This window comes from Monomorium pharaonis, chromosome 10 (assembly GCF_013373865.1).
Source record: "Monomorium pharaonis isolate MP-MQ-018 chromosome 10, ASM1337386v2, whole genome shotgun sequence".
NCBI classification, from domain to species: domain Eukaryota; kingdom Metazoa; phylum Arthropoda; class Insecta; order Hymenoptera; family Formicidae; genus Monomorium; species Monomorium pharaonis.
Genome location: NC_050476.1, coordinates 18,000,000 through 18,012,927, shown reverse-complemented (window position 1 = coordinate 18,012,927; position 12,928 = coordinate 18,000,000). Strand labels below are relative to the sequence as shown.

General features: G+C 28.5%; 2 protein-coding genes across 3 annotated transcripts; one reads left to right on the top strand and one right to left on the bottom strand.

Moving 5' to 3' along the window:
• Positions 1-3,053: 3,053 nt before the first annotated feature.
• LOC118647568 lies at positions 3,054-8,641 on the bottom strand. Of its 2 annotated transcripts, XM_036292659.1 has the most exons (9): positions 8,028-8,641; positions 6,448-6,690; positions 6,265-6,358; positions 6,034-6,178; positions 5,701-5,949; positions 5,444-5,639; positions 5,002-5,362; positions 4,603-4,927; positions 3,054-3,593 (listed from the first exon to the last, which is right to left on the bottom strand). In XM_036292659.1, exons 1-9 carry the CDS (start codon positions 8,130-8,132, stop codon positions 3,338-3,340), a joined length of 1,974 nt encoding a protein of 657 aa, XP_036148552.1. In that variant the 5' UTR covers positions 8,133-8,641; the 3' UTR covers positions 3,054-3,337. The 2 variants fall into 2 exon arrangements, with proteins under 2 accessions (XP_036148552.1, XP_036148551.1); XM_036292658.1 differs by having other exon boundaries at positions 5,701-6,178; positions 8,028-8,639.
• Positions 8,642-8,989: 348 nt separating this feature from the next.
• On the top strand, positions 8,990-12,870 carry LOC114255374. The gene is made up of 3 exons (XM_028193892.2): positions 8,990-10,041; positions 11,708-11,810; positions 12,378-12,870. The coding sequence occupies exons 1-3, from the start codon at positions 9,975-9,977 to the stop codon at positions 12,547-12,549; spliced, it is 342 nt and encodes a 113-aa protein (XP_028049693.1). The 5' UTR covers positions 8,990-9,974; the 3' UTR covers positions 12,550-12,870.
• The last annotated feature ends 58 nt before the right edge of the window (positions 12,871-12,928 follow it).

The window sequence follows — 12,928 nt, the reverse complement described above, 5'->3', positions numbered from 1 at the left end:
AAGCACGAACCGAATTGGCCCAATGTCTATTATAGGCCGTAAAGAAGTACGAAATAAAAATATTTTCTACGACTACGGTTACGGATTCACTCACACTTGACCGGAAGTGAACGTTTTTTCCAATAATTGCTATGTGTAATCGTTTGCATTTCGTATGAAGAGGTTTGAAGTGCAATTAAAAAGGTTTGTGAGTCATTCGTTTATTTGTAATTAATTAATTAATTTTTTACCCGACACTTAATTGAATAAATTTAACCAGTTTTTCAAATTTGACACATATAATACCAAAATAATAATTTATACTTAAAAGAATGCTGGACACGTTGGTTTCACCGACGAAAAGATAATTTTTGTAAATCTTTTTATTTCTTTTGTAGGTTAATAAATTCTTTTTTAGAATTAAAGCATACGCATTACTATAAAATATCAGTCTAGATTATGGAGTTTATATTAAAAACGGAAAAAATTATTAATTTGCGATATTTTTAGTCGAATGTTGTGTCTAGAGCTGTCACATACCTAATAATATTTGCTTGAATTCTCCTGCTTTTTCCTACTTTAGACTTTTAAGTTTAAACTTAAAATTATTTTAGTGTCATATATACTGTATGTTAAGTTTAAAAAACCGAATAGATTTATTTTTAAAAAGTAATACCTTAAACATGTATAAAAAATTGTTTATTTGCATAAAATAAGAATTTTAATGGAAAAATTAATTTGAGCTAAAAATGACAAATTTCTTCCTACTTTGACATGTAAAACAACTGTAAAAATTTGAAAAAATTGTTGTCTAATGTTTTCCGAAATTTACAATGAATTCCAAAGTTAAGATTTACAATAAGCAGTAATGTAAAAATTCAGATACAATTATGTAACGGAGAAATTTTTTAAATAAATTATTTTTATTTAATGTGCCATATTGACAGTAAAACTTTATATAATTACGAGATTCTATCATAATTTTAATGTTTAACATAAATTTTTTCTTTATTAAATATCTCTTTCATAATTTCATATTATTAATTATTGATATTTTAATTCATTTCTTTTTAGGTATCTTGAAATGCAAAGCTGTCAAGCAGATTTCCACTTCGTATAATCAAAGATTTCAGTAAACCATTTCCACATTGTTGTGAAAACCATGTTTGTACCAATACAATTCCAGCAGATTTAGGATTAGCTGCTTTATATTATTAAAATTTTCAAAAATAAAAAATAATGATATATTATTAATTTTATTATTTCATTTATAAAATATCTTCTTGATTTAATAATTGTGTGTATGTGTGTGTGTGTGTGTATATATATATACACATATAAGAGTATATATTTTGTGTGTGTATCTGTGTGTATGTAACGGTTTTTTATTTTAACAAAAAAAAATCGTACAGCTACAAGTCGTGTATGTGTACACACACGCGCGCGCGCCCGAGAGACAAGGCTATGCGATTCTTTCTTCACTAAAATTAAAACTCATTTGTAAGAATTTTAGCACTATCGACAACGTCCAGTTTGTTACGGCCAGAATTTTGAACAAATGAATATTTCTTCCACCGCTACGATGACAGTTTTGCTGAAATTGTTATATTAATCAAACAGCACACAGTCGTTAAAAATGTACATAGTGGACATTCCGTATGTACTTAAAACGTCCAAATCAGATAAACTTACACATCTCTAGAATATTTTAAAGACATTTTGTGTTACACTTGTTGACATTTGTTACCTTTTTGGACATCAGAAAAATGTCCATTTTAAGTACTAATCGGATCAAATTTGACCCTATTTTATTCATTAAAAAATTTGTCCAAGATAGTTGTAAATGATAAAAACAAATTAATATTGTAACTCTTAATGATTTTAAAGTTCTGTATTATTTCAATGTTATTGTGTAAATATCTTTTAATATATTTTATGTAATAAAATTGTTAAAAAACAACGTTAAATTGCATTAAAAACGAACACTCTACCTACGTCTATTTTTTTATTTTTTAAATGATCAAAATAGGTCTATATTTAGTCTTTAAGTTTTTACATATACAACACATATTTTAAAACTAATTTCTGATTTTTAAATGACCATATGAATAAAACATACGATTGAAAAACTGATGTCATCAGTACATTTGATTATACGGTTTAACAAAAAATGTGTTTTATTGTTCCAACAAAATGAGAATTATTTCCAGTATATAGGTTCTTAAATGGTAAATACGAATCCAATTCCCCAAAATTACTTTGATCATCACGCTGTAATTTTGAGAAATTTGTAATTACAGTTTCATAAATTTGCTATTTTTATGTATTTTGAATATTATGACTATGCTATGACTCGTTCACCTTCGTCTCGTGCGTCTGCTCACCGAACTCGTAGGAAATAGCTGACCTATCGCACTCGTAATACAACAAACTAATTTGTATTAATTATATTTAATAAGATATTTATTCAAATATCACGCGACAGTATAGCGATGCCACACCAGTATACTTAAAGGAAACGTGCCGTGTGACGCAAACTGTCGACGCGTTAATGTCGCGGTGCTGTTAAGGGCCATCTACAATGGAGAGTCGTAGGCCGTAGCAGTGGTCGTAGAAAATGTTTTCATTTTGTACTGCTTTACTGCTTATGCCTACAGCAGACATTGAGCCTATTCAGTGCGTGCTTACGATGAGCGTTCAGGCATTCAGGGTTAGTTTTTGATGGTGGCCTCTCTATAATAGCTGCGCGGCTTTTATGTAACTGCTACGTCGTCTGTATTGTAGACAGCATGACCGTAGATTTAGCGCTGTTACGGCTAAAACACTCCATTGTAAATGGCCCTTATCAAAAATTTGATGTTAGCTGTCAAACTCACTTTCGGTTATGATATTCCAGAAAATGAAATCATAATAAAAAATCTAATAATAATTTTATTGTATAATAATAATGCAAACTTTGATTTGTGATTAATCTAATTAAAATAATACATATAATAAATATTAACAATAAATAATTAAAGACGTAATCAAGAAACAGCGCTCATAAATATTTTAAGTCAATTAAACAATATAAATGATTAATAAACCAATCACGATATAATTCACGCCATACATAAAAATATCTCAGAATATAAACATATTACAACTGCTATTAAAAGATTGATTTTGATATTATTTCTGACGTCAATAAATTAATCAATTTTTTGGAAACAATTTAGAAAAATAATTTTTATAGCTCTTTTATTATCAGGGAGGTTATTTGTTAAAATCTCTGTTTATGTCAGAGACAGCCAAATTGTTTCAATCTTAGTAGAGAACTGCACGAGTTGTTCTCTGCTATATAATAAACCAGCTATCATTAACACGTCATACGAATAGGTATAATATACATATTACCATCAATTCTCTCCATTTTAAAAGAAATGTTGGAGTCAAATTTCTCAGTATGTCCGTTAAAGGTTAAACTTTTTAAGTTTTCGCACAGCTTTAAGCTATCCAAAATAATTTGATTGACATCGCAATCGGTTATGTCGAGTTTTTCTAAACGTAGAGAAGAAAACAATCTATGAAAGCTCTTCTTTAGATCTTCTTCATTTTCGTTTTTTATGCTGTCACTGTAAACAAAAAAGTCATAAAATTACTATGGTCTTTTAGCGCAAACAGGAGATTAATAAAGTTGTATCAAAATGCATGCAATAAAAGTAAATATACAAAGAGCGACCGCAAAAACAGGCCTAAAATTGCCCGTTTCGTGGACATCAAAGTTGAGTCGATTTTGGCGGTAAATAATTATGGAACATCAATTCTCTGAAAATTTCAGATTGAGCCTTTTATTACTAAGATATGAGGGATTAAATTGGTCGCTATACACCAATGAAGGGTATGCCATTTTATCCGTTCAACATAAAAAATCTCATTTTTCATATAAAAAAATGTTTCAAATAAGATTTATTTATCTGTTAGAAGACTAATTTATTGTGATCACAAATCGACGTTTAAGTCAGAATTGTGAATGTCATTTAGAGGTCAACTTGCGATTTTCAAGAAAATGTTTTTTAACCGATGTCGAATACCTATCTCTGCGGTCTCTGAACGAGTACATGTATATACAGGAGTATTTTATTAACGTTATCTTATGTCAACGCGGTTTTATCTTACCTTATATATTATAAATCTGATAATCTTATAACAATATTTCAAACACATCACCAATTTTTGAAACGCTGCGGTATTTATTATAATTTTTCTAATAGTTTTAGTAGTAGTAGCTTTTTCACCGAGATATTTTACAGATTACATAATTGTTATTAAGCTACGAAAAAATTGTTAACAATAATAGTATTCTGCGATTTTTCTATTAAACCTAAAGTTTCTTATGTTGAACGTGTAAATGGCGTAACATTTATTTGTGAATGATATAAACTTTAACCCTTCATATCTCAGCAATAAAAGGTATGCTCAATTCTAAATTTTTAGGGGATAAATGTTTGATGATACACAATCATTTATCACTAAAATCGTATCAAAACTCGATGTCCACGAAACGGGCGATTTTTGCGGTCGCTTTTTCAATAAAGAGAATATTAGCGATGTACTTTAAAAAGAATTATATCACATACGTACTAGAGCCAACCAAAATATATTTCTTGTAGATTCTTGCAATCAGCCAAGGCATAAATACTTTTTGATGTAATTGTTATCCGTTGTAAATTTATTGTTTCCAAATTTGGACACGAATTTTTTAATTCCACTATGATCTCGTCTATGTTTAAATTTGTGTTTGCTAAATTTAAGTTACGTAGCTGTTGATTTCTTTGCAATATTTTGCAAAGAGTTTTAGTTTGCATTTTTTCTATAGTCTGAAGATTTAAACACTCCAAATACCTTAGATTTTCAAGATAAGAAAATCCTTTATCATTTACGAAACGACAACAACTTAAATTCAATTCTAAAAAAATGTACATTTATTACTTATATGTTATTTATCCGTATTCGTAATAATATTTGTATATTTATTTATACCTTTTAAATTTGGACAAGTCTTTGAAATTTGACGTAAGACAGAGTTGTTAACACATCGGCAACGACTTAAATTTAGATGCGTTAAACGCTTGCCGCAAGTATGAATAAACACATTAAATTTCACAACAGGAATGTCACAATATGACAGATCTAACTCTTTTAAATATTTACATCTGCGCGCAAAGTAATGAAATTTATGCCAAAGATTGGTGCGCCAATATGTAAAGTGTATATTCCGCATGTTCAAGCTGGTATATAGAAAAGGATCTCGTGTTAAATTATTCAACCGTTTATTTACTCTACCTACGCGGCATAACGACCTCAAGTCTAAATTTTTTAATATATTTAAAATTGTATCATCCTGCAAAGATATATACGATAAATATTAATGTAATATTACAATAAATAATTTGAGAAGTATGTTTCTTAAGATATACTTTACCGGAAGCTTTGAGAAACTGTCATATGATTTCTTAGATTTACCCCATAAGAATTTAAGATCTTCCATAAATTCATTATAATTCGAATAATCTTTAACTGTTAAGCTTTGTTTATGAATTTGTATATAACCTAAGAAGGCATTATAAGATATTTGTTTATGTCCAAGCTGATCTTTATGAAAACTCTTTACTATATTTCTGCAAATACATAAAATTAAAACAAAATTAATTTCATTTAAAAAATATAAAAATTATTAACCTTTTACAGATAGTGCCATATTCATGAAAATTGTCTATAAGGTCGAGTATATCCCTGTGAACACATGTAAGCATATCGGTGGGATGTGTTCTGATAGAGCGCATATAGCTGAAATTATATATACCCCAGAATTGTCGACCAACGTTTTTTGATAAAAATTTTGAATTTTCTTCTTTTTCAGGGTTTTTAGAAAGTATCAACTCTGATGTTCCGATAAGCATTATAGCATTTAGCTTGTGTTCTTCCAATCTATGGTTAAATACCAGTCTGAGCAATTTAGTTTTAAAATTGCATGGATGTAGAGTTATAGAAGGTAATATTTTTCCGCGTAACCTATGTTTTGACAGCGAATAATACCCCAACAGGAACCACTGGTTGTCAGGATCTTGAGCCCAAATTTGAATTGCCTCCTTCAATTTATATGCTGTATCAAATATAGTAATTCTGATTGGATATACAGCAACATGATACTCAATATCTTCAAAATAAAAAAAATTACTGTTTTAAAACAGGAAATTATATTCTTTAATTAACAATATTTTATATATCAATTCTTATACGTACTAATAGAAATTTTATCGATTATTTTAGGATCCATCTTACTAAAATCATGATACCTAACATCTGTGTAATTCTTTCTGGGTAATAAAGACAATATCTGAATTAGAAAAAAAAGTTAAATATTATTTCAGTTTGTAGCACAAAAATAGAATGTTATTATATTTTCTAGAAAACAGTAAGCGGTACCAGGTGAGCGTCAAATGTCTTTCTTATATATTCATAACATAAATGTCTTTCAGGTGGACCAATTATGTTAGTATAAAATTCACTACAATAATCAATGGAGTCATTTTGATAGCTGTAGCTCTTCTTTACAAATTGATAAATGAACTCGACAGTTGTCTCATTACCCTCAATATCTGTACATCGAATGGATCTTTTTTTGTCATAGAAACCATTATAATATGGGCTATCTGTCATATTCTCATTCTGAAAGAAAGATAGAAACTATTATATTATCTTTTAGCATATATCACAATTTTTGTACAATATAGAATATTACAATGTTATTGCAAAAGCGTTGGAAATGTTGTACAACATTACTAAAATATTTTGTGTTGTATGGTATAAAAGTATGCATTACAATATTATCAAGGTTGGGTCTTTCTGAACAAAATTACGTTTCAGAAACATTACGACAACGTGACATTGTAGCAGTGTGATGTTGTGCAGCGGGATATCTCAGAAACATCTATAAAACATGTCGATAACTCAGAATGTCCTACCTCTCTTATGTTACATATAGAACGTTTCTTTCTATTTTTCTGTTTTTTTTTCTTTTTTTTTTATAATAGTTTAAAGTTGAAAGTGAATAAATTTAAAGTTTTTATTTTTTTAATAAATTTAGGTATTTTTTAATTTAGGTAGTGCGACAAGTTTGTGCGTTGTCTACGTCTACGACTACGACTGTTTTAATCATTACGCCATATTTTGTGCTTTGGCCCTTAGAATAGAATCCAACAAGTAGCCTATTCTTTTTAGCTGCACTGGTGCACTGGTGCAGAACAAGTTTAAAGTGAGACAAATATATTTTTTCTCATTTTAACTTATTGCACCAGTGCAGCAGTGCAGCAGTGCAGCAGTGCAGCTAAAAAGAACAGGCCTAAGGTTAGCCCCAACAATAATGCCACCCGAATCAAAACACTTCGTTTCCGGCCACGACAATAACACATGACTTTTCTCCGCATGCCCTATCTTGCTCCGTTTACACGCTGTGACGTTTCTCAAAGTTTCTCACTAGCAAGTAACCGCGTTACATAAAAAAAGCAAAGTTACGAACCGGCACCCATTGTCTGACGTATAAAGCGTTAATAAATTATAATTGCCTATTTCTCTCTCTAGGATAGAAGGCGAATCTGATCGGTTAATTTTCTTATGAGTTGTATATTATGAGTTATGCAAAAGTATGTATCCAGGTCCTAGATTTTATAAAAATTACGCTGGAACCAGCTTGAACGTACACGTGCTTTAATCAATATGGCGGCACGGATCACCGTGCTTCGGTCGCTACCAAAGGCTCTTCTGCAACCTCGCTCGGAATTACGTGTGTTTTCTGAGACACAATGCGATACGATAATACACAGCTAGCGGGAAGTATGCGGCAGTAGATCGTCCGCATGGAGATCGATCGCTCACTCTAAATATTAATCATTGAAGTACTTTTTTCGGCGCATTCACACAAACACTAAGCTCGATTCCAGCACATGAATACGTTCCACCGATCACGCGTAACTTTATACAGAGAATCGACGACATGGCAATCTTACCGACATGGAATTTTCTCGATGCTCGCTCTCGTTCCATCTCCGGGATTCTCGCCTTTTGTTTAGACTTTTCTTGTTTATTTTCGGACTCACTTTTACACGCGACATCACTGGTGGTTAACTCGGAAAAGATCAAGCAAGGAATTCACTCGATAGTCCAACCCCGGATCAGTGTTGCTGATCGGGCCGGGTTTTTTGCGCATGCGTAGTATTAGTCTCCTTCTTTTAAAGTTATTTTATTTATAACATATTTATATATATTTTTATTTGCATATTTAATATTTTTCAAACATATGTTAAAAAATTATTAAATATTTTTATTGGAACGACTAATTAGGGTGTGTTCGGGGAATTTGCTATTAGCGCTACGCAGCACTACCGCTGTTCGCGGAGACGTTGGAGCGCTGTCAAAATTATGATGACGTCACTATCCGTAGCGTTCGACGTTATAAACACGTGCTATCCATGCTACTTCCTTCAAGGTAGTGCATGGATAGCGTTTGGCTCAATCCCCACCATTGTCTGTTTAAACATCATGTGCTATCTCTCCTTTAAGATTAAAGAAAATTTATGCGTGATCTTGAAAGTAGAAAATAAAAAATTGTTTATATGTATGTCCTAATAAAAATATTTAATTAAATATCTTTCTTTATTGAGAGGGAGAGAGAGAGAGAGAGAGAGAGAGAGAGAGAGAGAGAGAGAGAGAGAGAGAGAGAGAGAGAGAGAGAGAGAGGGGAGATCTGTTTCATTGAAATTTATTAAATTTATTAAAATATATTAAAATTTCTATATATATATATATATATACTCATTTAAATTTGTTATAATTTCTTAAAATTTATAAAATTTATTTTATTACATTGTTATTTATTAAATAAATAAATTTGATAAATTTTAACAAATGTTAAATATTAATTTTTAATAAATTTTAATAAATTTTAATGAATTTTAATGTATTTTAATAAATCTTAATAAATAATAAAAAGGGATCAAATAAAAAAATTTTTGTGAAATATTTCATCAATATATTTCTATCAAGGTGATTAAGACTGGATCTTTGAGTTTAATATTATTTTTCATCAAAATATGTATATAATAATATATTATTTTGATTTATTAGACTGCATGTACTGTTTGTCTTGAAATGCAATCTTTTTCTGTACCAATTGCAAATATGTAAACGACTTAAGTATCATTATTATCAATTAAATTGATTATTAATGTAATTATATATTATTTTAAAATTTTAGTTTAAATAATTAATGCAATTCAAGAGCGACAGTATACGACATAATAGTGCAAAAGAACATAAATTTACATATTAAAAATATTATGAAAAATATTTAAATAAAACGTTAAAAATAATGTATTTACAGTGTTAGTGTGACTTTTAGAAATATTATGTTATAAAGAAATAATTCAAAAACATTTATAAAATACGAGTATTACATCATAATGTTCATAAAATCCATATAACAATGTTTTAATTTAAAAGATTGATATAACATTTTTTATTTATTGAATAGAACTCGACATGAAGTCTATATTGTTTTAATTCACATCAGTTTTCGACTTTCCACGCAAAGCGAGACTCTTTGATGTTTTCCCAATAATTTAAATACATATAATTTGTTTTATGTTTTATTTATCTACACAGCATATAAAAGTAGCACATTAAATATAAATTAACGTTTTTCTATGCTAATGTATATTTTTCTGTTTAATAAATACCGGCGAGCCTAAACGCTGATTTGGTCCTCCTTCTTTCTTATCGTCTTGCTATCGCCACGTACAAAAATGCACGTTTTGCTCCGTGCCTTATTCGTGTAGAAGCGAAAATGTTCTCTTAAAGATCGCAATGCTTTCAAGGAAGGAGAAACGATATATATAAAAGTGATTTTTTAAAATTTTAATATAGTCCCTTCTTTTCAGTAATATTAAGCAAGAAAAATGAAAGATTACATCTGCAAGATCTTGCTGTTGTGTGGATTGGCTCATTTTGCTACGCAAGTACAAGGTTGCAAATATATTAATTCATCATTTTCTGAAAGTATATGTAATAATAAATAGGTGTTTTTTGATTTTGTAAAATTATATTTAATAAGTATGTTTCCTAAAATTGTAAAATTATATTACAATAAGTATGTACAACAGTTTAGTGAATTTATAAACAATGCGATATTGTTTCTTATTGATATTCTTTTAAAAGTCTCTTGCTACGTAAACAGAATTATCACACAGATTGTATTGTATGTATAATCGCGATTTCAATGATCTCAAACAACACACAACATATACGTCCGATTATTTAATCTTTATTTTATTCAAATGTTTATGTGTAATACAAATGTTTTAAGAACATACATTATTGTACGTTCCAAATGTATATTTATAATTGGACGTTTTAAAAATGTTTATTTTATGGACGTTAAAAAAATCCCTGTATAAAATAAATGTCAATTCTTTTTGACATATAATAAAAATAGTAGCATGTACACGGAGAGAATTTTCTCTTAAAATTTACCTTTAAAATCTGATAATTGTAGAATAAAGTGTGACCTCAAGAAATTTTATTATATTTTTAGTAAATTTTACTAAACAGTATAGTAATTAAAATTCCTCAAGGTTACACATTATCCCACAATTACCAGATTTGAGATTGAGAAATTAAATTTTAAGAAAATTTTGTGTATGAGAAAAACATTTGCTTGAGAATTGGTCTAGATCAGGTTCAAAATCCTCACGGTCTTCACGAATTTTAGCTGTATCATTTCTCTATTGCCTCGATAGAGCGAGATAAGGAGTAAACAAAAAGGATAGACGCGCCTCTTAATATTAAATAATATATATAATATAAACAATATATTAAAATTATCTAGAAATTTTAAAATAGAATCCCAAATTTTTATCGCATATTCTTGTAATGAACATTGAAGTTTCAAAACAATGATAATATGAGTTCTTTTTAATCGTTTGTTTTATTAATATGGTTATTTAATTAGCAGAAATTGGTTTTAAAATTTATGTTGTATTTAAAAACTAAAAACACTAAAAATTGAATCTATTTTAATCATTAAAAAAATTTTTTTTAAGTAAATGTTTGTTTTTAAAACGAATTAAACTTAATTTGTTAACAATTTATTAATTATACAAAATATAATAACAAATTAATATCTATGTAATAACATTGTAACGATACAGAACTTTAGGATCATTAACAGCTATTATAGAATAGCTCTATTAATTTGTTGGTATATTTGCGCAATAAATTAATTGCTAAGAAACCAAAACCTTTAACTTGTATTAAAAGCAAACACTAGACATATATCTATCTTTGTTTTAAATTTTTTTAATAATTAAAATAGGTCCAATTTTTGTTCGTTTAGTATGAACTTAAAATGGACATTTTTTAGTCTAAAAAAATAACACGAGATATCTTTTTAAAATATTCTAAAGATGTTTAAGGATTTGATTTGGATGTTTTAATATACATACTTCAACTACATACATTTTTAATACGTTTTTAAAATGTGTATTGTCTGAGATAAATCCTTATAGATTTGCAAATTACATGAATTGTGATAATTCTGAAACATATAACTGGGTTGCATAGCTAATAATAGGGCGCAAATATTATTTGGATTACATTCATCAGATGCTTTTATTTACTGAAATACATTTAGGTGACTGCCAATACGGAGCCCAAGTTTTTAACGTGGGTACACATACGGCACGTCCATGCGCACACGTGACTTGTGATATAAACGGCGGAATAACTTTGCTCACGTAAGTCAAAGTTTTACATAATTATGTAGATATTATATGTTTTATCTTTAATAAATAAAGTTACCTCAAAGCAACATTAAATATCTAATACATACAATACACTTACATATGCCTCTTAGAAGCGTTTATACTACATTGTAATCTCCCTGATAATACATAATTATGTATCATATATTAAATATCTTATATTTCTTTTAAATAATTTATAATTAATTAGTTAAATTTTTATACAAATATAATACTGGGCAGTATTAAATTGGCCAGTAATTAATACTTATTTTAATTATTAAAAGCATTTTGTTAGTACTTTTAATACTTAAAATAAGTAATAATTATTGACCAATTTAATACTGCCCAGTATTACATTTTTATAAAAGAATTAAAACTGTTATTCAATACCTTATCACTTAACTTCTTATCATTCGTTATATTTTTACACAAATTCTTAATTAAACACTTCCCATGTCATAACGGAGCCTGCACAACTGCAAAATTGTATTGCGATTGTTAATGCAAACTTTCCCAGTCTCTTTCTTATAATCTAACTTTATTCCATTTTTGTTTCAGTTGTGCTAGATCAACTTGTGGACTGCATTATAAAATTGTTGGTTACACATCCATCGATGATAGCAAAACATATCCAGATTGTTGTCCACAACCGATTTGTGAGCTCGATACTACCAAACTTCAACACTACTACCCAGATAGCACGCAGAATTTAAAAAGAATTCTTTTTTAATTTTTCAAATTATAAAATAAATTTCTGTTCTGAGCATTTTTAAAACTATCAAAAGATTTTACTTTCATGTCAAATTGCGAGTTCTTTTAGATAAAAAAAAATTTTTTTTTAAATTCGCATTAAAGTTAAAATTATTTTTAAATAATATCTTAAAGCAAAAAGAAATATGTAAATGGATGATTCGCTTTAAAAAACGTCATTCTAGAAGTTACAAAAGCTATAAAGGTTAAAAGAGACGTCAATGTCCAAGAATAGTTAATTGGGCGATAATGGATTAAAGAACTGTACTTAAATTTCTTGATATAATTTTATGGTTAAGTAACATTTATGTAATTAATTTATATGTTTAATGTATTTCAAGATCTTATATGTATTTTGT